A 24,364-nucleotide genomic window follows, 5' to 3' on the forward strand; every position below is an offset into this window, starting at 1 on the left:
TATGTTAGTTGTCATGAGAAGAAAATGAAGGCATGTAAGATATTCAAAATGTGTCAAAATCAGACTTTAACACAGTGATGGACAGATATGAAAATTTGGTTAAAGAAATTCTTCAAGAATTTAATAAACTAGACCCCATCATGTAATGGAAATGGCAGCCAGTCCCAGTCACGTGTCAGGACGGGCTGCAATCTGAAGAGATACTACTGAGGAGATAAGACCTGTGTCTCAACTGACAGAGGAGATGTATTGTAAGCACATGTACCTCCATGAGCCAAGAAGATGATCTGTGACATCAGAAGAAATAAATCTTCTCCTTTGTTGACTAAACACAAAGTATTTTTATCTTTAGTCTCAGTCATCCATATGCAGTCTATGAAGGAGAAGATTTATTTCTTCTCCTGTCATAGCCTTTCTCCAGCAGCTCTGGTATGTGTGTTTACGATATAGCTCCTCTGATGTTGAGACACAGACCTCAGAGGCAGTGTTTTTTCAGATTAAAGGCTTACTTACACATGACTAAATTAAGCTGCCACAGAGGCCTTTTCATTACATTCTTGAAGAACCTCTTTAAAGTTATAGAGTCTAGATTTAAGTGCAATTTTGAAAATCTAACTAGAACCTATAGGTTGCTCTTCCTTTGACTATAGACTAATCTTTTAGGAATTGATGTGCCAGGTTGTTTGCAAGAACATCACCAACTAGTAGAAATAAAAAAAATTATCTACTCTGAGGCTACCATAACAAATGCTTTGTATCTGTCTATTTAATGGGTTGAACACCATCATCATCATCTTTAGTATAAAAAGATCACAGTCAAAAATGATTGATGTTGCTAAATTTACAAGTTGATAATCATTGGTCCACGTAACCGGAAGTCACTAAAATAAAATCTGCAATTTGTAGAGCCACAATGATCCATATGTTTTTTGGTCCACCCCTCAACAAATTATAATGGCTCTAGACTTTTGGCTGATTCCCCCTTCGGGCTTCAGAAGGTACTTTAATCAAATAAGGTTGGTCAGCATTTTCACTATGCTCCATTTGAGGTTGGAATGTACCCATGAAATACCCATCCAAAGGAGTATTCATTTCTACTGTAAAGATGGACATTTCCAAAATTGTATAGCTCTTTATAATAATGAGAAAAAATACACATACATAATTCTGATTATAGCATGATTAGCATTGAATTTTCTATTGCATTATGATTATCACATCCGAATTCTGTGTTACTTTGCATATTACAAGATAATCAGAATTACATTGCTATTTCAGCTTTCACTTATGAATACTTCATTCCAAGATTCTATCTGATATTATTTGCAAATGCAAACTTTTAAAGGGGTTATTGTTCAAGAACAGGACCACCTCAGCCTATGGACTGTATCTCAGATAAAGCCTGTAGACAATAATGATGAAGTTTAAAATTAGACACTCTGCGTCAATTCATCATACAGCGTGCGCCAGAATAATGTTGTAAACTCTTAATTGCGCAAAAATGTTGAGCCTCTTTTCAGTTTTACACTGGCTCTGCCAACTTTTTGGATTTGTTGGATGGCCTTTAGTCATGTCCTTCATGAAAAGCTCAACAGTTTAGAAAGATGGGCATGACCAAGTGCAGCCTTACATATTTATCGGAATTTATCCCTCAAAAGTGGCATAAATTAAGACAGAAATGTACACTTGCTGGTGTATGGCATCTGACAGATGAGCCAAATTTCCAAATTTAATAAGAGGCGCAGAGATCTATCTACACCGCACCCCGAATCAAAACTGGCATACAAAACACCAGTCTTGATGAATCCAGGCCCTTTCTTTTCCATCTCATACAATTCTTTGTATTGTTATTTTTTGATGCAACAGAAAATATCAAAAAGCATAATCCAATAGAATCATTCACCACAATGGATGGCAAATCATGTGATTAATTAATAACTGGGAGCAATCTATTTATTGGTAGCCAATGGGTTTTCCAGAAAACAACGGTCCAATGACAAATGCAGATATCAAAGTATCATTTTATTCAGCTTCCTATGGCAAAAATATCCGTATAGGCTGCTTAGAAGGGTTGATTCTACTAACAGATTCCCTTTAAATAACGTGTGACCAATATCTATATCTGGTGATGGTTTTGTAAACAAAATGGATCTTTTTACTTCGTATCTAAATATTCCGCACTCATTTCTGCTTAAAGTGCACATTCCAAAAGAGGAGGCAGCAATGGCATAGCAGAAACCAATATCCTTGTATCAGTTCACAAGGAAATGGTGACATTGCTGCAGTGTGAGACAAGATGGACCTCATGCCCCTTTGATGCCAGTTGCATTCTCACCAATACTAATCAGTAATGCAAAAAAAATAAGAAAATGCACTTTAAATAAAATCCTTGTGCTAGTGCCCCTATGATCTTAGCTTGGCTAGGAGTTCTGTGTTTGTTGGGGGGGGGGCTTGCCTTTGTTTTTCAATACTTAGTGTCCTTCACACATCACAACATCCAAATTTTATGCTACTCTCCTCGGAAACCCGGTAACTGCTCCACATCTCATTTGTTTGCCTTTTAGCATTATGAGGACAATGATACGCGGCCAAAAGTGCTTAGATAAACAGCGTCAAGGTAGCATTTGTAATGCAAATGTCAAAAGAACCCAGCAACATTCTGACCATCTTCAGATTCAAGATCTTGTCTCTTCTAATCTGCAACTTCCTTTTCTATGATTTTTCTTTTTTTTTTTTTTTAAGAAATGCACCACTTTTGCATGAATTTCAGAATAGTATACACAGCTGTAATGTAGCACACAAAAGCCTGCAAAAAGAGAAAGCTTCATGCCCTCATTGACATACAACTTCATTTCCAATGCAGGTTCGAAAACGTTTAACATGAACATTGAATTTTTTTTTTTTTTCTTTTTTTAATTGCCTTAACCTTTTTTTTTTATTTATTTTTTTTGATCAGTAGTCTGATTCGAGTTTGCAAACACATTCACAACATACAAAAAAATGAAATATTCGTCTGCTTCTTTTTAGCTAAAACACGTATTCATGACAAGCTCTTTGCAACTTTTTTTTTTCTTTTTTTCAGGAACGAAAATTAAAAAAAAAAAAAAAAAAACACAAAAAATTAAAAATTAAACAGTAGAGCTATAACAACAGCACCTTGACATTGTTTAATTCCAACGCTATCAGAAGTTAAAAGCAGTAAACAGATATAATACCGACATGAATAAAGATACTGTCTAAAGTGTAAACAGAATGTTTTGGTTCGATTTTTTTGTCTTTTGTTTGGATGAAGACAGAGTGTTATCAATTCACAATTGAAGCAGCATGCATGCTTGTTTATATCTTTTTTTATGATTTCAATTCTTGGCAACATCAACAAACTACAATGTTTTTTGAGGAACGTAATGCAGGCTTATCTCTAACCCATGGACTGCGAAAGGGGCCGAGGAATAATTGCACAGCAATGTGGTCCCGGCCCCCCTAGCAGAGTACAGGCTACATTGTGCGCAGAGGACTCTGTTTTCCTTTAGGTTATGGATATGTTCAATAAATAGATTTGTAGAACCACGGTACTGTATAAACTTCATTTATACATGCAGTCCATAAAATTATTTCTTTTACTGAATAATTTACCCTGTTATGTATATATACAAATAGATAATTTTCTTTTCAATATAATCTATACAAGATAACATCACTATCTTCCTCTTTTAATGGTCAGTGTGCATACACAAGAAGTGTCTATTCTTATAAAGCGCCAGCCAACTTTTTTTTTGCTATCCATGGTGAGAGCACGCACATAAGACTGGGTAGTTCGGCATTGCGAGTTCCAGTACCTCTTGTCGATGCCCCTGCAACCTTCCTTCATGTAGCCCATAGGATTGCATTTGGTCTCATAGAAATATTGTTTCAGTTGACCTTTGGGTACTGGGACTTTTTCAAGAACAGTAACTGTTTGACCCGCCATATCTATCGCAGTTTTCTTATCTGCTGCAGTCACCCATTCGCTAATACTGTCACATACGCTCAACTCCCCACGCCTGGCTGGGTCTGAGTGGCGCCGTACTCTCATGGACATGTTTGCAGCATCCAGGTAATTTTTATACTCCTCAAGAAGAAAAAGCAAAGGGGGCTCCAAAGGCACTTGAGTGCTCAGCATAACCCTTGACGAATACATATCTGAGTCCTTGTTCTCTTCACTCTGCCTTATGCTTTGTTCCTCTTCTAGGAGTTCTTCTATGACATGTTCAAAGGTATCTGTCAGGGATGGAAGTCCACCTCCTCTGGAACTACTCATTGGCCCACCTATGCTCTCCAGAGTACCATGGGTCCGAAGACCCGGGTAGGCCAGGCCACTTTGTCCTCTGACACTGGCTTCTTTCATTGGGGCAGCTTTCATGCAACTGAAGTATGAAATAACCATAGTAAGGAAAAGGATGGTCATTACTCTTCTCACCTGATGGAACTGTGTGAAGAAAACACAAAATGATACAAAGATTAGAATTAGGAGAGTCAACAATTGTAGACAGTGAATCACATGCTTGTGATCCACACAACATTAACGATTCAAGAAAAACTTATCATAACGCATTTCAATATGTATATATTTTTGTGAATAGTAGGAGTATACTGTAAGACTGTCAATTTAAGCGATCACAACATTTCTAAAAGGGGTTCCATGGATAACAAGTGCAATAGGTATCCACGGTAAAACTTTGAATAGACCCTTTCCAGCATAACCACCTTCAGCAGCAAGTAAGGCCAGGACTCAAAAAGAGTATTTTGGCCTCCTCAAAGTCTCATGTTCTTCTTCAGCTTTTCTTCTCATCATTCATAGTAATACCAAACTAACCTCTGATAGGGTTCCCTACCACAAATGAGTCGGGGACTGAATAGGCAATTTCTGATTCTAAGGGTAGGTGCAAACCACCGATTTCTCTCCATCCAAGAAAAATGGCCCGAATATTCTGATCAGACTAATCAAAGTTTGATCAGAGCTTAATCAGAGTGGAATCAGTTATTCTCAGAGGTGTATAAAAAAAAAGTTTCTGCACCCTCTCCTTTCTGTCAGTCCGTGAAAATCAAACCACACGCCGATGTCATCCAAGCTGTCGTCCAATGTTTCTAACACACCAGTAGACTTGCATTGCCGATTATGATCCGACACTAGGATCAAAATTGGACACGTCTCCGATTTTTTCCTTGGACCAGCGAAAAAAATCGTACATGTGCACAGACCAATAGAATATCATGGGTACGAGTGCTATCCGTGAAAACCATCGGTAGCACTCATCCGATAAAACCGGTAATGTGCACGAGCCCTAAGGAGTCTTTTTATTGAGCTTTTGGAGCAGAAACTTCAAGTTTTTGAGGAATTTTAGTCTTTGAGGAGGATTTGGAGAGTTTCTGCTCAGGTTCTCAAACTCCTCAAAAAACTCAGTGTAAACATACCCTTAGACGGACAGCAGGAAAATGCCAGTGAAACTTTATAATATTTCATAGGTTTTCTCATCCAAATGAAATAGAAAATTCTGGTATAGCATTTCATTTTGCTTTTATTTGCCCTGTTATGATTCAAAACAACCATCATTTTAGCTCTATAGTAATAATATTACACTCTATAAATCTAAAGGTTTCAGGCAGGCACTATAGATTTATATTTTCATTCAATTTGAGGTGACAAATGTCTAAATTGTTGCTTATGTTACAATAGTATATCATTCACCCTTGAAATCAGCTTCACCTGCTGATCACTAAAAGCCACTCAGCCAATACATACCAATAAACTCTAACAACCTCAGTCTTCTCAACCATTAAACATAGCAGTTCGGTATAACATTTTTGCTTTTAAACAGCTATAAAAAGATAAAATTGTTACATATTTAACCTTATAAAAGTCTATTTGTTCTACATATAAAAGCGTTGCTATTGTACACACTGGTTTAGACGTCAGCATCCAATGGAGAACCTATGTATAGTTAACAGGTGTCATAAAATGATAAGGCAGCAAAATGGGTACAGGCAGCTTTAAAATGTTCCCACTCTATGTTATTGTCATTTTCCACTTATTGGGAGCAGATTGGACCGTGTATACAGTACACCAGTGGTCCTAGCATTACAATAAAGAGGTTCTTTAATATTGCATCCTTCAAGCGCAGACTTGGTGCCGAAAATGCACCTTCTGGAGTCCATACAGAATGATATTAACCAGTCTCTTGTAGGCCGAGCATAGTGCTAGAAAGGAACCCAAGGCATGGGTACCCAGCACGGATGCCATAACCACAGCCTGGAATAGACTGGTTGAATAAATATGCTTAGATCGAAGGCTTGTATGATCATACATTCTGCACCAAAAGGCCCCCATGCACATTTAATAGCAGTTGGCCAAATGATTGTTCGGTCGTAAGCTATTTCTCCCATGTACCCTGTATGTAGACGTGGCCAAGTGTTTGTGTGTTCTCAAAGGGGATAGCACAGAAAGTTTCTCCCAGACATCTCTGACTAATAAAAGGGGCAAGGGACTAGAATTAAAACTGCCTGACCTTTATCTCCCCCAAGAGTTGAATGGACATCATGCACATTAGATTGTTGGCCATCCTGACGATATTGGTAGATACTTCCGACTTTCATCTAATGTGTATGGGTTCCTTAAATCTTTATGGTGTAAAGACAACTCCTGGTTCCAGGCGTGGAGCCATTGTCCTGGCTTGGCAAAAATGGAAGCTGGCATGTTTAGGTGAGCTGCGCTGTGGGAATGAAGAGCTTTGGGAGTCCAAAACGTTTTTTATTAAGACCAACGCATTTCTGTGCCGGATCAGCGCCTTTCTAAAAGGTATAAAAATTTAGTTTTTATACCTTGAGATGCGTTGGTATTAATAAAAAACGTTTTGGAATCCCAAGGCTCTTCACTCCCGCAGCGCAGCCAGCCTAAACGTGCCAGCTTCCATTTTTGCCATGTACCTCTGGAAGAACCTTTCCTCCAGCCACGGGGCAGCAGCAGCAGCTTTCCATGCCTTTCCATGCCTGCACACAACACCCTTAGGTGAGTGCTACCATCGATTATACCTATACCTTGCAAGATGGTATTGCCCTATTTTGTGTGCGCTCCTATCCCTCTCCAGAGTTTCTCATTGTCCTGGCTTGATCTCATAAGCATGCCTCTTACCACCCAAGTTTGGTGCCATAAACAATCCACCTTTACTCTAAAGTCAGCATTAAAAATGTATCTCCTGTAGCCCAGACCTTGTAGCATCATTTTGCCTCATGCAGCCCACCATTTGTGCCGTAGACATGTCTCCAGTAGCCCAGGATGCCTCATGCAGCTTAGGATTGGTACCAAACACATACCTCTTTAAGACCACGTTTGGTGTGATAGACACCTCCTATAGCTCCTTATTTAGCCTAGGATTGGTGCCATAACCATGCATGATGCAGATGTGAGGATGGATCCTACTAGTTGGATCACATTGACATTTATGTATATTGTCAGATCCATGCAAAGATTCATTAAACTGTATAAACTAAAAGTGGAAATTATCTGCAAGAAGCAATGAAGTAGTTTCCTTGATTCACCCGCGTGCTGTAGGAAAATGATGTGAGGAATCTGCTATCAGCAATATGTCCAGCATGTCTCATACTAGTCTGTAGAAATCTCCGGTCTAGTCTTTGTCAGTGATGAAGTGGGATGGGGGAGTTCAGTACAATGCACGCTTTATGAAAAACGACAATGCATTGAGAGATTACGCTATTAAGTATCTATTGCACTTGGATATCTATTCCTGCTTCCATTTAGAGAAGTCTCTGATAAAGATGTAAGTCATGCTGAATCCCAGCCTAAAAAGATGACGCGCGTCAGCTTCATGACATTTTCCCTCCGCTCGCGCACGGCAGATCCTGATTCCATTATCTTGTGTTTGCTTACTAACCTTCTACAAGATGAAACATTGTATTTATTGAGAGAAACCTCCAGCACCGATAATTATTATATACCTAGCAAAATATCTCTGGCTTTCCTATTCATTGGAGGGGAAGCGAATGGGCTACAAATATTTGTCGTAGGATTTAGAAGCAGGGAGAGATAACCTGAGAGCTTTCTGGAGCAAATGCTACATGTCAGAAGCAGTATAGAGATTTAATTTTTAATGAGCTCTCTTATTCTGTAAAAAGCATTGTAAGGGCATTATGGGAGATGTAACCAGGCAACCGCATTAAAGCTCTAGTAACACAGTCAGAAAGCGACTTTCATGAACATCATAGCGGAATGGGAGAATTTCCCAGCAATTTTTCTATTGTCGCTTCTTTTATGCAAAACGGACAATAGAAAAGACACTGTACAGCTATATATAGCCATGCAAATGATGCAAAAAATGCATAGGCTGATGCTTATCACAGGAGATGTGGAAATGTTCATTAGCGCAGGTAAAGACCTCCAAAAGCGTAACTTGCATGCTTGACTACTTAAAGGGGTTGACCACTTTATCTTTATTTTAAAGGAGTTTTCCAGGCTTGGGCTAAAAGTCTGTTGTCACTCTATGTGACAGCGTATGGTGCACCGATATTCCCTGTGCAAGCGGGTGATCATGTGACCGCATGTTTACGATTTGCATACTCGCAGTCACATGCGGACTAGACTTGTTCAGCTTCTCTCTATGGCAGTCAATGGAGAAAAGTTAGATAAGACTAGTCGGCACATGACCACAAATTGCATACATGTTGTCACGTAACTGCCCACAAGAACTAAGAATACTCAGTAATCGTGACAGCATGACGATTTGATTGACTGCAGCCTGGACAATACCTTTATACCTTTAACTGATTTGCTGTGGACATGATTTTGTGGTACTTACTAATATATGAGTATCCCAAGCTCATTTCCTAGACTCATTAGTGCAGCCTTCCTCTCCTGGCCATAAAATGGCTACTATCAAGATCCAACTGCAAAATTCTGCACTTGGAAAGAAGTTTTTCCATTGAAGGAGGCTGACTGACAGGTCTGGTCACTGGCTCCTCTGTCAGCAGCCACTTTGTGGACAGGAAATCTGTGCAGTCTGCAAAAATAAAAATGGACAACCCTTTTAAATGACTCCAAACCCTTATAAATGCCGTCTTTCATCTATTTCTAGAATGCTGAAACCTAGGCAGATAAGGGAATCAATACCGCCTGCTTTTTACATCTATAGGTATACAAATGTGAAGTGAATACCATTGATTAGATCTTAAAATGATACACGTGAAGAGATGGAAAATATGAAATAGCAGGTGAACAGTCAGGTTTTAAAAGGTGACATGTTAGAAATAAGAAAACTAGGTAAGCATAAGAATCTGAGCAATTGTAAGCATGGCTGGTGATTGGGTCAGAAATAACACATCTTGAGAGGGTTCCCAGTATACAGTGGTTACAAGCTCTAAAAGGTGGTCCATGATAGCACATGTGGTGAACCAATGATGAAGGTATTGTCTCCTCAGCATAAAGGAATATTCCCATCTCCAATATCCTATCCCAATATGTAGTAGGTGTAATAATAATATTAGCAAATACCTCTAATTAGAGATGTAGTATAGTTCTTCTGATAAGCTATGTTGCTTACCCCATGTGCAGGGCATTGCAGTAGCTTATGTATCCATGGTTAAGATCACTAACAGCTAACTACCTGTCACAATATAAGTGGTCGTAACCATGGATAACTAAGCTACTGCAATGCCCTGCACATGATGTAAGTGGCATTGCTAATCAGAAGAACTATACTACATTTTTAATTGGAGGTATTTTCTAATATAATTATCATTACACCTACTTTATATTGGGCACGTAACATTAGTGTTGTGACCGATCAGTGTATTATGAATGTAGAGGGTCTTCTGGGCACTGTCCTGAATGCCACTGACATAAAGCCAATAGAGCAGGTAAGTCATTAAGGTGCAGGCCAAACAGTAGTCCAAGCAAATCCCATTTATGGTATATTGCCTGGAAAAACCATGAATGTCCTGTCATTAACAGTTGAGGCCTACTCATTAGGCTATTCACTGAACCTTAGGATAATGAAGGGACATACATCATTGAAAAAGATAGACCCAGATTTATCAAAGCTACAGTACTATGCCAGAATTCTAGCATGAAACCCTTTTAAAGGTGGCATTTCTTTTGCAATATAGAGTTACACTAAAATTGTGTGAGTCTTGTTTTTTCCCGCAAGTTTTGCCCAGCTCCACATAAATGGGCAGAGTTGGGGTGGAACGGGGGCATGATGCTCTGTGCATATCATGCGCCAGAAATCTTACTCCAGTCCTTGATTTGTGGTGAGGCAGTTTTCAGACATTCCTGATTCATTAAGAGGTGTGAATCTGGTACCTCTGACTCCAGCACGCCTGCTCATCAGGACAACGCCGGTCTTCATGAATCGAGACCATAATCTCTTAAAAAATGTCTTCAATTGATATGTAGATTTAAACAGTTAACATATATGTTCAGCATTCGTGATAAAAGCTTTCCAGAAGAATATGCTGAATGCAGTTTACAATCTAGGTGTGAACAAAACCTAACACTATATAAATGTTAGTGATCACTGACAATGTCCAACCATGCGAATGGTCTTGGCAGCATGGATGGAAACCCAACGTTCTAAAAGCAAGACAACTATGGTCTTGGAATGAGATGTTCAACAAACACACATGGATGAAAGGCTTAGCCCTCGCCATACTTTTCCCCATGTTGTGTATAGTACAGACTGGTGTACAATCCAAACAAACTGCTCATTGTGGAGACAAGATACAATGACCTAAAAACTAAGTCCGATCTGTCAAAATCAGATGAAAATGTGGGTGTATTGACAACACGACATGGTCTCACTGTCCGGAGAACAATGTCCTCATTTGACGTGAGTAATAGCCTGTGGGTCGGTCTAATATGACAGTGCTTAACGCCTCTTGGGTGAATATAGTGTTTCTGCTTTATGACTATTACTAAATGAGGATCAGTAGGAATGAATCAGAATCAGAACTGAGAGATCAAGACAAAAGTACCAAAAGAACCTTTGATAAAACTCCTTGTTTTGGAGGATGACATTTATTCCTGACGGTTAAGAATGACTGCATCACTGACTCACTGATGTAACGCTGGCGAGCTGGGATATTTTTATCTTTCAAAATATTAAAAACATGCGTGGAACGCCTTACACCTCAGTAGCTGTGCCAAGGACAGTGAGAACAGACGCATGCATTCATAGTTATATGCAAACCGTCCACAGTCGACAGTGAGGAAAAAGGAAAAATAGACGCATTATACCAAGTTATTATGGCAGATTTCAGAGTATCGATCACGATACAAAAACATGACAAGAATGCGGCAGTCCCATTGATTAATTAGGACTGCAAAGATGGCTAATGCTCCAGCAACTTTCATCCAACGCATTTTGACAATAAGGTTTTAAAGAGGTTGTCCTACCCCATCAATTTTATTACCTTGGGATAGCGTAAAATGACAAACTGTGTGATTCTTAGCCCCCCGCTGATCCAGTGCCTCCAGCTAGCATGTTCTGATGTTATGGTTTTGTGACCACAGCAGCCACCAAGGTTACAAGGCTGTGCAGAAACCTCATTGCTGAAGGCCAGGATAAAGGGTCTTTCGGGGTTTGTTATTTTATAACATTCCAAATTTTTGCTAAAATATTTTAAGGGACTATACGCCACTTTAAGACAGATACATAGCTCTGGATGGGGGATATCTCAAGCCCCAGTGCTAGTTGACGCTTAAAGGAACAACAAGCGTAATTTTTTCCAACTTCAATTGTCAGAAAGGGAAAGGATTGTGTAATACACAAGTAGATGTTCCAAAACAAGGGACGCCATTTCCCTCTAGATCATATAGTTACACAAGGCTTTCATTTTTGAGCTCACAATAAAGACTTTCCAAACTTAGGCCCTGTAAAATTTCTAGATCTTTCAGTCTTTTTTTTTTCTATAAAAGTCAGCCCAAAGCATAAGTCCCACATTTACTGCGTGCACATTTTTAAGGGTCTAGGGACATTACTATTAGAAATATCAGCAGTAATGTACTTGGCTGTAGCACTGTAGAAGTGGGCCCTTAAAACTATTTAGGCTGGTATTTCTAATATTTCTAGCTGTACAATGGATCAATGCCAAAAGCAAGAAGAAACAAAGTAGACAAATTCAGTCTTGCACTGTAATATCTTAAAATAGCCTCGTTTGAGTGGGTTTATGGGTAATCTAAAAGGCCGTCAAAGGTGGAATGAAGCAATACTCATAAATTGTTCCTATCACAGATGTTCTGTAAGCATTTTTGGAAAGCCCATTAACCTTATATTAACCATAAAAAGGTCCTGGGTATATCCATGCTCCTTTTATAGCTTAAACATAAATGGCCCTTGTAGCTTTATCATAAGAGGATGTGATTTATTCCCGTTATTCAGACACGCAATGCTCTAGATATTTTACAGCTTGTAATACCGTGTATAGAGACTCTCAGGGCTACTATTTTATGTCCAAATTTGACGTTTTACAAAACCATCTTGTTGAATAATTTGTATGGGAAAATGGCCAAGCCAAGAACTATTCAACCTGATAACAAGTGGATACAGAAGAATTGGAATTTTTCTTATTTCTTTCTAGGCTAAGTACATAGAGACGCTTTAAAGGTAAATGGGTAATGGGTAACAAGCAAAGTAAGCTCCCCTTCCCCTCAGTCTTCTCTACAAATATTGGTATATTGCTAGGATATGACAAAATTCTATGATTTGTAAGAGGCTCCCATCTATCCTGAAAAGGAAAGGGCAAGGGAAAGACCTCTTATAATATTATGCACCCTGCATATAGTCTTTCCCTTCACACAGTTTCCCAGCGGCCTACTGAGCAGGGCAACTACAACACATCCCTCGATAAAGTAGGGGGTCAACTGATATTCCTGGGAAAACAGTGAAGTTATTTTGCCAGAAATTTTGACCCCCACCAATACAGGAGATTAAAATACCCCATTAATTGCAAACTTCTTGGTGACCAAAGACAATTAATAGGTTAATTTTATTTTTTCTTGTTCGACTTGGCTAATAGTAAATTCAGGTCTTTTGTTTCTGGGGTTCCTGTCTTGTAAGATCCATGACATAGGAACCCTGGGCATATGCCCAATTTGCCACCTTCCAAAACAGTTTGTCTATATACTTTTTGGTGGATTTTTTTATAGTTTTTTTTTTCTCTATCTATCTTCGTCCGCCTCCTAACCACCAATGATATAATGTTCTGTGGTATGTTATAGCATTATATATAATTTTAATATTAATATGGAGGGTGGGCAGCAAGACTCCACTAGACATTAGTGCCAACCTAAAGATAGCCCCCAGTTGTAAAATTTGACCTAACATTTGTCTTCATAAACAACTGTAAGAATATAGAAAAGTCAGTGAAATTATATATTTAACCATATAGGGGATTATGGTGGTAGAATGCTAAGCAGCATACTAGTTCAAAATGGCTGCCTTTGTCATTAAGGTGACAAAGCCCCTCTAAATAAACATACTAATATTCTCCATACACTTACTAACTGTAAGAACTCTCGTCTATATTTAGACAAACAGATGTGTCTTGCAGCCGAAGAACCAAACCTTGTCAGGAATGAGTCTTTCATGGACAAATCTGAAAAATCTGGAAGTTATGGGCAGTTAGCTAATTTGACAGGTGGATTTGGGAACAGTCTAAAAGCGGCAACTTTGTGATGTAATGTATTCATAATGCATAATTAGAGGGTAGCTGTGTATACTGAGACATTCCGCGCATTAGATAGGAAAGTACTGTATGTCCCTTTAACTCTTATATTATGTATCTGCGGTAGGCAAAGTAGCCCAGATCCCAGGCTGGTCAGGTATTTGCATTTCAAATACTCACACATAGATGGGACGAGATATTCTGGTGGCCCAAAATAACATTGTAGAGATTAACTTAATAAAGGCTAAAATAGCTCTGTAGATAAAAAAAAAAGTATATCTATCTATCTATATATATATATATACTTATGTTAACATAAGTTTAATATGGACAGAAGAAGCGAAGGTTAACCAGGTCATCCAATAGATAAAATAGAATATCACAATTTGGCCCAAGGGCCGATGATCTGTTAGACCAAGCTGTCAAATAATAACACAAGACGGAATTCTCACTATGTACAAATACTTTAGTGCATACAGATACTATACAATATGATACCAGCATATAGTTTGCATATAGGATATGATGATACCAGGAGGCAAATTTTACACATGGGATGTCAGAAGACCAGGTCTAACTTGCTCTGGGACCAGAATATTTAAAGGTATTTTACATTAGGAAAAAATAGGGGTCCTCCAGAAATAGCACCACTCATTCACTGGCAGTATCTGGTACTGCAGCTCACCTCCATTTTTTCTAAAAATAGGAGCATAAAAATATAGTGTGCAGTAGTCACAGTCCGCGACCTTGAAGCCTTGGAGGCGAATAACTGAATGGGACACAGCATCAATACAAAAGCTAATGTATATACATACACCAATGAGTAAAAGGGTACCAATGTTTTGACCCTTTGACTTTCAGGCTCTACATCTCCTCATCCACTACTGCTTAGAATGTCAGACTACCATCATTTTATAGACAATCATCTTGGCTATCTCATACAGTGAGTCGACCAGTATGCACCAACTTTGGGAACGTGTAGAAGAGACCGGAGATCAGATTTCGGTCAAGACATGCTTGAATCTGATCGAGATCATGCCCAGAAGGATTCAGGCAGTGCTGAAAGCCAAAGATGAATTTTCAAAATATTAGCAAAATAACAAAAATTTTAATTTTGATTTTTAGGAGCAAAACAGTAACAATGCAGTGACATGACAAGAATATGCATAACTAATCATATGCAAAATAGTTGCAAGTCAAATTTATGTATGAGATAGCCAAGATGATCGTGCATAAAAAAATGATCGCAGTCGGACGTTCAAAGCAGCAGTGGATTGTGAGATATGGAGCCTGAAATTCGAAAGCTCACAACACTGTTACCCTTTTGCTCATCAGTGTATATATATATATATATATATATATATATATATATATATATATATATATATATATATATATATATATATATATATATATATATATATATCATATATCATCAATATATAATCAATAAACACATAGCTATAAGAAGTATGGCAAGTGCAAGTACAAGCAGTGTAAACCCCAATGTACACAATGATGAGACCATAGCACTTCCCCAATTCTTCAGGGCATTACGAATAAGGAGATATCAAACTTGTATAGTTTTTATTTAAAGGGAACCTGACAGCTGATACATGCAGCCCAATATACGGGCAGCTTGTATCAGGCACTGGATATATGATTTCAGGCAGGTATGCTTGACTCCGGCTTAACCGGCTGGGAATGGAGCCGCCCGGTGACTAGTCGGAAAGGCTGGTCCCCGGCAGCTTTTCCTCATCCACTCCCCTTAAGTGACGGGTCTCTCCCTGCATGTATGTATAGGGAGAGTCCTGTCAAAGTATGTTTTTCTCTAAACCATTGCAGTGTTTCAGAGTCAAACATACATAACTGAAATTAGCCAATGTCTGATACATGCTGCTCGTTGACTGGATTTTGAAGTTATTGTATCCCTGCTGCTCCCAAGTATCCCATTCATTTTTCTTTTTAGTCCGCCATACGGTTACAAAGATATGGGCCTTTTTATTAGTGCTACTTTTTATGGTTCTATCCAAGACTATCCAGGATAGTAATGCCCAAGACTCACCCCCAGAGAACCCTATGAGCCACACACTTAGTAAAGACCAGCAAAATCAGCATTAAATAAAGAACCCCATTTCCGTGAAGCCGTACGGCATATTTAAAGAAAACAACAACAGTGAAATACTTAGAGGAAGAGAGGGAATAAAATAAGGGTAATAAATGGCTACATCTGACCTGTTGATAAGTCTCCTTCAAAGATATACTGTAATGACCAGAAAACACTACAAACTCACAGAAACTGACTGCTTTACACCATTGGAAATTCACCAGACATCACAATATACAGGCCATGTCCCAAAATACAGTCTATGGGCTCATTCCACGTCTGTACAAATCAGTCTGAGATCAGACCGCAATGGCCGTGGGTCTTCCGACCTGAGCGTGGCAGCTTTATCATGCTCGGGTTGGGAGACCCGCGGCCAGTCCGTGCATTGCGGTCTGATCTCGGACCGATTCGTACAGACGTCTGAATGCGTCCTATGAGATAAAATCATAATAGTAAGTATTAACTAAAGATGGTCTTCAGGAGCAAGATGGTAGGTTTAAGCCTCACTACACAGACTCCTAGGAAAAGTTTGCTGGATGTTTTCAGTTCTCGGAGCTATTAATACCAGAAGTCATTGCGTAAGTGCATAACACAAGGAAAGGAAATGGTTTCATCGTTACACCAGCGCTGTCTGAAGGTCCAACTTTTCAGGAGAAAGCTCCGCAGGTCAGCAGTTACCATGGAAATCTGCTGGAGACAAGATGGTGTATACGGCTGTTGTGGCTTATAAATATTTAGTATGCAAGGTACCAGTTAATTTCAGTGGAAGCAGATTGTTCAGTGACCCTTGGATAGTAATTATGGTTTACGCAGCATTCAAGCAAGAACATTGTACAACAACTGAAATTAGACAAGAATAACAAATTAGTATGTCAAACATAAAGAGAGGAATAGAAATACTCCGAGGCCACAAATGCCCAATTATGAATTTGCTTAATTATCATGGCGACTGACGAGTTGGCAAAGCTGCGAGCTGTGTGTGTTAAATGGTCCAGGATTACGGTGCACGTGTAATTAGGCAGAATTGGCATTAAAAAGACAGTATTTCAGGTGAACCAGACTATAAATCAGTAGAAAACGTTACTGTAGAAAATCCCCCACTCAGAAATGACCGCAGTAAAAAAAGGCAACAATTGACTACTGCTACAAACAGTGGTGAAATGAAGACACCAGGCGGCTAAATTCTTTGGTCATATAATCAATAGTAAAGTATTAAAATTATGTCTTTAAAGCACCACTTCAGAATTTTTTTGTACTTCAGTGCTGGAGTGGTGCCACTAGGCTAAGATCCCTGACCCCAGTATTATACTTACCTAGTATTATACTGACCAGCCAGTGTCTTCTGCTCTTCCCGCTGCTGCTCCAGTCCTGCTCCGCTATCTAATTTCCACAACTTCTGACTGACCCGAAGTCAGGGGTAACAGTCACAAACTGTCAATGCAAGTCAATAAGATCCTCGTTCTAACCTTGTTGGCTCTCTTAGACTTACTTTGAGTTATGACTTCCAGGTCGCCCAGAAAACACCGGCAGGTCACAACCTGCAGAAGACCAGCTGGAGCAGAACTGTGAAGTGATGAATATAGAAGCTGATAAGTATGAGACTAGGGGCAAGGAACTTAGATTAGTGGCACCACTCCAGCGCTGCAATAAAAAAAATGCTGGAGTGGTGCTTTAAATGATGGAAGCTACTAGATTTGCCCTCAATGACTTCAATATGTGTTAAGGCGTGGCAGCCTAACTTTCGGGAATGCCAAGGGGCAATCACCTTTATAGTAGCTTCTTATCATCTAAAGGATGTACGCACACAGTTATATTACAATTGCTGTATGGAGACTTAAGGCTGTGTGCCCACGATGCGGATTTAATGTGCTTCCACAGTGCCATTTCCGCCGCGAAAACGCATTAAAAAACGTATGTTAAGTTGTCTGCCATGTTTCCCAATGGTAATCCACATGCGCTGCGGATTATCATTGCGAAAAAATCTGCAGCACAACCATTTCTTGTGCGTAATGGTGGCGAAATTGCCGCCATAGACTTCCATTGAACCGCATAACATCCGCATGCATACATGTATTCGTGCGGATGTTATGCGGTTCAATGCGCGTATGGTACCCGGGTCTGGAGAATAGGAGACTCTCCTCCAGACCCGGGTACCATTAGTAAAAGAAGAATTAAAACGTAAAAAAAAACAAAAAAAAACCACAACATTATACTTACCTCTCCTGCGGCCCCCGATCTCCTCTCCGGTGTCTTCCTCTGTCATCGGCGTTCTGCGGTGTTCTGAAAGGACCTGCGCTGACGTCATGTCATTTAGTCATGTGATGGTCACGCGACCGCTGACGTCGGCAGTCACGTGACCTGTCAGCTGACTAAATGACGTCAGCGCAGGTCCTTTCTGAACACCGGGACGCCGAGGACCGAGGAAGCCACCGGAGAGGAGACCGGGGGCCGCCGGAGAGGTAAGTATAGGTGCATCTTACAAAATTAGAATATCATCAAAAAGTTAATTTATTTCAGTTCTTCAATACAGAAAGTGAAACTCATATTATATAGAGTCATTACAAACAGAGTGATCTATTTCAAGTGTTTATTTCTGTTAATGTTGATGATTATGGCTTACAGCCAATGAAAACACAAAAGTCATTATCTCAGTAAATTAGAATAATTAACAAAAAACACCTGCAAAGGCTTCTTAAGCGTTTAAAAAGGTCCCTTAGTCTATTTCAGTAGGCTGCACAATCATGGGGAAGATTGCTGACTTGACAGGTGTACAGAAGGCAGTCACTGACACACTCCACAAGGTCCCAGAGTTCCAATTTTCATTTGGAAATCAAGGTCCCAGAGTCTGGAGGAAGAGTGGAGAGGCCACAATCCAAGCTGCTTGAGGTCTAGTGTGAAGTTTCCACAATCAGTGATGGTTTGGGGACCCATGTCATCTGCTGGTGTAGGTCCACTGTGTTTTATCAAGACCAAAGTCAGCCGTCTACCAGGAAATTTTAGAGCACTTCATGCTTCCCTCTGCAGACAAGCTTTTTGGAGATGGAAATGTCATTCTCCAGCAGGACTTGGCACCTGTCCAGACTGCCAAAAGTACCAATACCTGGTTTACAAAAAAAGTATCACTGTGCTTGATTGGCCAGCAAACTCGCCTGACCTTAACTCCATAGAGAATCTATGGGGTATTGTCAAGCGGAAGATGAGAGACACCAGACCCAACAATGCAGACAAGCTGAAGGCTACTATCAAAGCAACCTAGGCTTCCATAACACCTCAGCAGTGCCACAGGCTGATCGCCTCCATGCCACGCCGAATTGATGCAGTAATTGATGCAAAAGGAGCCCCGACCAAGTATTGAGAGCATTTACTGAACGTACATTTCAGTAGGCCAATATTTTCGCATTTTAAAATCATTTTTCAAGCTGTTGTTATAAAGTATTCTAATTTACTGAGATAATGACTTTTGTGTTTTCATTGGCTGTAAGCCATAATCATCAACATTAACAGAAATAAACACTTGAAATAGATCACTCTGTTTGTAATGACTCTATACAATATAGGAGTTTCACTTTTTGTATTGAAGAACTGAAATAAATTAACTTTTTGATGATATTCTAATTTTGTGAGATTCACCTGTATAATGTTTTATTTTTTACGTTTTAATACTTATTTTTTACCATTGATGCTGCATTTAAAGCAGCATAAGTTGGTCACATACTATAAATCCATACCCGTTGCATGGATTTATATTGTGTGACCAACGTGTCAAGCACTTTTCCAAGTGATGCTCAAAATCGCTTGGAAAAGCGGTTGAAAAAAACGCATGCGGAAATGCATGCATAAACGCTTGAAAAATGCTTATCCTTGGCAGAAAAAACGCATGTAAAATCCGCATGCGTTTTTTCTGCCAGGGAGATGCAGAAATGCTCAGGAAATTTCTGCTTCATTTCTGCATGGTGGGCACATAGCCTAAGGCTGTGTGCCCACGTAGCATTTTTCAAGCATATATGCTGCGGAATTTCCGCAGCATAAACGCTTGAAAAACGCATGGTAATCCGCACCCCATGGTCCCCAATGGGATTCCGCAACTTCTATGCACATGCTGCGGATTTTTCCGCAGCGTTTATGCCGCGTTCAAAAATCCGCAGCATGTCATTTAATTTTGCGTTTCCGCAAGAGGAATTTCCTTAGTTCAATGCATAAAAAACGCAAGGCAATTCCGCATGTGGAAAACGCGTGAAAAACGCGCGAAAAATGCGCGATAAACGCGTGCGGAATTCCGCATGCGTTTTTCCGGGAGAGGACTTGCATTTATGCAGCAGAAATTTTCTGCTTCATAAATGCTACGTGGGCACATAGCCTTAATAGGTGCAAAAAACCCTCTGGCACACCTCTGTATGCCAAAATCTCATGTAGAGATTATTTCTGTTGAATACAGTACAAATGCAACAGAAAAAAGAAGTGTGGATTCTATAAGGAAGGAAGAAAATATCTCAGTGCACACAGGGGGCAATTTATCAAGATTGGGGTTATTTTTACTCCAGTCTTGAACTTATTGTCTTCTGGAGTAAAGTGCAACAAAAATATTAAGATAGCTCTTAATAAATTTAGCATATAATTGGGTTGTCTGTGAGTGAGAAAATGAATATTATGCCAACCATGACCTGACATAGATTTTAGCTACAATGTATGCCAGATGCTAATCCAAACTCCGTTTTTGAAAATTTTTCGAAGGTTCAAGGAAAATGGTAAACGTTGCAAAATTTTGCACAAAATAGGACTTGCAACGTTTTTTTCAGTCTCCATACTCCAATTTTCTAATTGTCCAACTTTCTAATTGTGGAGATTATGATAATTCCCCCACAGGCTCCACTGGGGTCAATATAAATAAAATTGCTCCTTGTTAGTGTCGATCATTTCCATCTTTACGCTCCAGAGTTTGGCTCCATAATGTGCCTATAAGCATATGTTAGATTTCCTCGCCTAAGTTCACATAAAAGTGCTATGATTGGCTTGTTTGTGAACTATGTTGCATCATTTAGCCTATGAGTCAGAATTAATTTCAATGTCTCAATTTGTATGAATGTTTCAAAGGGGAAGTCCACCAAGGTGTCTCTACCGGGCTAAGAATTCTCTTACACAGAATCTAAAGATTGATTTGGAGACTTAAAATGATGGAAATTCATGAACGACATCAAAGAGGTATAAAGACCTGATAGCTTCATCTAGAGAGCTGGAGAGGGATCCAAGCCTTTAGACCTCCACCAAAACTGTACATCTGAATAAACATTGATATGAAATTCCTGAAATTCCGGACTATAGCTTTACAAAACACAGAAAAGTTTTGAAAATCCAAGAGTTGCATTTTTGATAATGGATTAATGAGTAAAGGATAAAAGATTGAAAACGCCATCTGACAATGCAATGTGTAACCATCCTCTAATGTACAGATGTCACATAACAGCGACATTGCCACACTCCCTGCATATGTGTCACATCCCATATAGAGCTATATGATGGATAGCAAGATTGCCACTAGCAAGACATTCAATTATTCACGGGTAATTTATTTTAGGGGTAATTAACTCCCAGTACAATTTTTCAGAGTGACTTTGTTTTTTTTTTTTTAAAGTTACTATATAAAAATCTGTCCTTTGAATGTAACCTCTACTCCATTAGAGGTTGTAGAAGAAGAGGCAGAAATACATGAAAATCTATGTAACATGCACAGAGCAGATGATTTTAATGTACTGGGATATTTGGAAAATAATAGAGCAAAATTATTTAGGAGCAAAATAGAAATTTCTTATGAAAATGTGATTCATGTTTCTTGATCAATATGGTATTCTTAAAAGATGATGTCGTGCCAAAGTAATGCAATATTAAAAACAAGAATAGGCAGTGCTGGGATGTAATCTTCTTCTGGCTAAAGCAATTGATGCCTTCTGTTAAAGATGTATTTGTTCCAATTTATCTTATTTATTCAATTTCTAGGGTGTAAGTAGCTAATGCCATCTACGGTACTTTTCTTGTTTCCTAGTTTTTGGTGAGATATAGCTGGAAAGGTGGTTTTCATAGAAGTGATGACATATTGTAGAGTCCTTTCTCTTGCTGTAGCAATGTCTGGGTTAGCAACATAATTGACTCATTTTCTACTTATTTTTTAGTGTCATATTGAGTTCAGGAATCAAAAAAGGAAGATTGACACTTATTTTTAATTTTAGCTTGAGCTTCCCCAAGGATCGGGAGCCCCAGACGTCATTTTGGATAGAAAGCAAAGGTAGGAAGTGCCAGCTTAGACCACCATTAATGTATTGGAAAACAAGGGTGGGGGTCTAGAAGGAGATATTGTACATTGTTTAATTTCCAAAGGATTTCTCTTTTTGAATCATGACCGGTACATGTTTAAAAAAAAAACACAGTTTTTATGTTTTTATGTTATTTAATAGTTTAGAAGGAACTATATTCTTTTCCCATCACAGACACATCCAATGTGATATAAAAAGATAAAACATTTTCCCAGATTGTACACAAATGGCATGCTAATCCCATCAATTTCAAGACTGATGTCGCTCAGTTGCTGACATTGACATCAAGCTCATATTTGGGAAACTTCTTTAAAAAGTATCTAGTAAAGAAATGTAAAAATGCCTTCATCAAAGTTTTTCCATAACCCAGCATAGCCACATTAAGTATCGTATCACTGTCTGATAGTAATTGTAAGCTTCCATTTATACAGAAGTATTCTAGTCAGTGGAGAGATTTCTCTAGAGCAGAGGTAATTTCCCATAGTAAAAAATTCATTTTTTCAGGGGTAGGTTTGAAAAGTGACCTGATTGGTTGTTCATGGAAACATTGATCATTTTTCTTAAAATGGTTTTATATGGGAGGAGGACTGATGGTAAGAACAATAATAACTACAAACAGACGCATACCAAAAAAATGAGTAGGGATTTAGATTTTTCTGTACAGTGAGGATATATTAAAACTCATCATAATCACTATCCAAATAAGTCTATGTACATGAATAAGTCAGATGCAGTCTTCAAAGTACTTCCATCTCCCAACAACGACTGAAGAAACAAGTACGGCTTACTTCTTTAGAAATCTGCTCTCCAAGCCCGTTGGAATTTTTGTTTTATTTTTACAGGAGACAACAAAAGGCAGAGGCTCTCTACTTTGTCTAGTGTCATCGGCAGACATTCACAAGAGCTGCATGTCTAAATCAAACAACCCGTAAAAAAAACAACACAGAACATTCCCTTAGCAGGAAGACAGGGAAGAAAAACACATTCATGCCTGTGCCAGTTCCATTTTAATGAAGTGTGGGCAGCCGGGTCCAGAAAAGTGCAAACCAAATGTTGCTCCTTGTCTAAACATGTGGGTGCTTGTTTGTTGTTTTCTTTGGAGTTTATTTTTGTGTGCTTTTTTCAGTCCTTTGATGTTTGGCTTGGAGGTTGAAGTTAATGGCTTCTCATTTTGCTTTTGAGCAGAAATAAATACGACTTTTTCTATTTTAAAGGTTGAAAACTGTGACAATAGAGTCAATTAAAGGAACGATGTCTCTAAAAAGTGAACAAGGCTAGAAAATATGTAACATCCAACTTAAGGATCTATTACACCGAGAGGTTCATCTTTAGTTCATGCCAATGGCGTTTCAAAAAGAAAAATCAGATATTCTTATTGAATCACTTTCACATTTTCCAGTTTACAACACATACATACTGATCATATTATCTATCTATCTATCTATAATATTCTCATTGAATACTTTGTTCTGTACAAAGTTGAACGTGCTGACAACAAAATCACACACAAATCATCAATGGAAATCAAATTTATTAACCAATGGAGGCCTAGATTTGGAGTCACCCCCAAAATTAAAGTGGAAAAACACACTACAGGCTGATCCAACTTTGATGTAATGTCCTTAAAACAAGTCAAAATGAGGCTCAGTATTGTGTGTGGCCTCCAAGTGCCTGTATGACCTCCCTACAACGCCTGGGCATGCTCCTGATGAGGTTACAGATTGTCTCCTGTGGGATCTCCTCCCAGACCTGGACAAAAGCATCCGCCAACTCCTGAACAGTCTGTGGTGCAACATGACGTTGGTGGATGGAGCGAGACATGATGTCCCAGATGTGCGCAATCGGATTCAGGTCTGGGGAACGGGCGGGCCAGTCCATAGCTTCAATGCCTTCATCTTGCAGGAACTGCTGACACACTCCAGCCACATGAGGTCTGGCATTGTCCGGCATTAGGAGGAACCCAGGACCAACCGCACCAGCATAGGGTCTCACAAGGGGTCTGAGGATCTCATCTCGGTACCTAATGGCAGTCAGGCTACTTCTGGCGAGCACATGGAGGGCTGTGCGGCCCATCAAAGAAATGCCACCCCACACCATTACTGACCAACTGCCAAACCAGTCATGCTGAAAGATGTTGCAGGCAGCAGATCGCTCTCCACGGCATCTCCAGAATCTGTCACATGTGCTCAGTGTTAACCTGCTTTCATCTGTGAAGAGCACAGGGCGCCAGTAGCGACTTTGC

General features: G+C 39.3%; 1 protein-coding gene across 3 annotated transcripts in view; it reads right to left on the reverse strand.

The window, feature by feature from the left end:
- Positions 1-2,718: 2,718 nt before the first annotated feature.
- BDNF (brain derived neurotrophic factor) overlaps positions 2,719-24,364 on the reverse strand; it is a 74,621-nt gene continuing 52,975 nt past the window's right edge. For all 3 annotated transcript variants that reach the window (XM_073658066.1, XM_073658067.1, XM_073658068.1), the window contains exon 2: positions 2,719-4,465. In XM_073658066.1, the coding sequence (XP_073514167.1) occupies positions 3,698-4,465 (768 nt within the window). In that variant the 3' untranslated portion in view covers positions 2,719-3,697. The remainder of the gene's footprint in view (positions 4,466-24,364) is intronic.

This window comes from Phyllobates terribilis, unplaced genomic scaffold, assembly GCF_046119375.1.
Source record: "Phyllobates terribilis strain yellow unplaced genomic scaffold, ASM4611937v1 Scaffold_13__5_contigs__length_258822181, whole genome shotgun sequence".
Lineage (NCBI taxonomy): Eukaryota > Metazoa > Chordata > Amphibia > Anura > Dendrobatidae > Phyllobates > Phyllobates terribilis.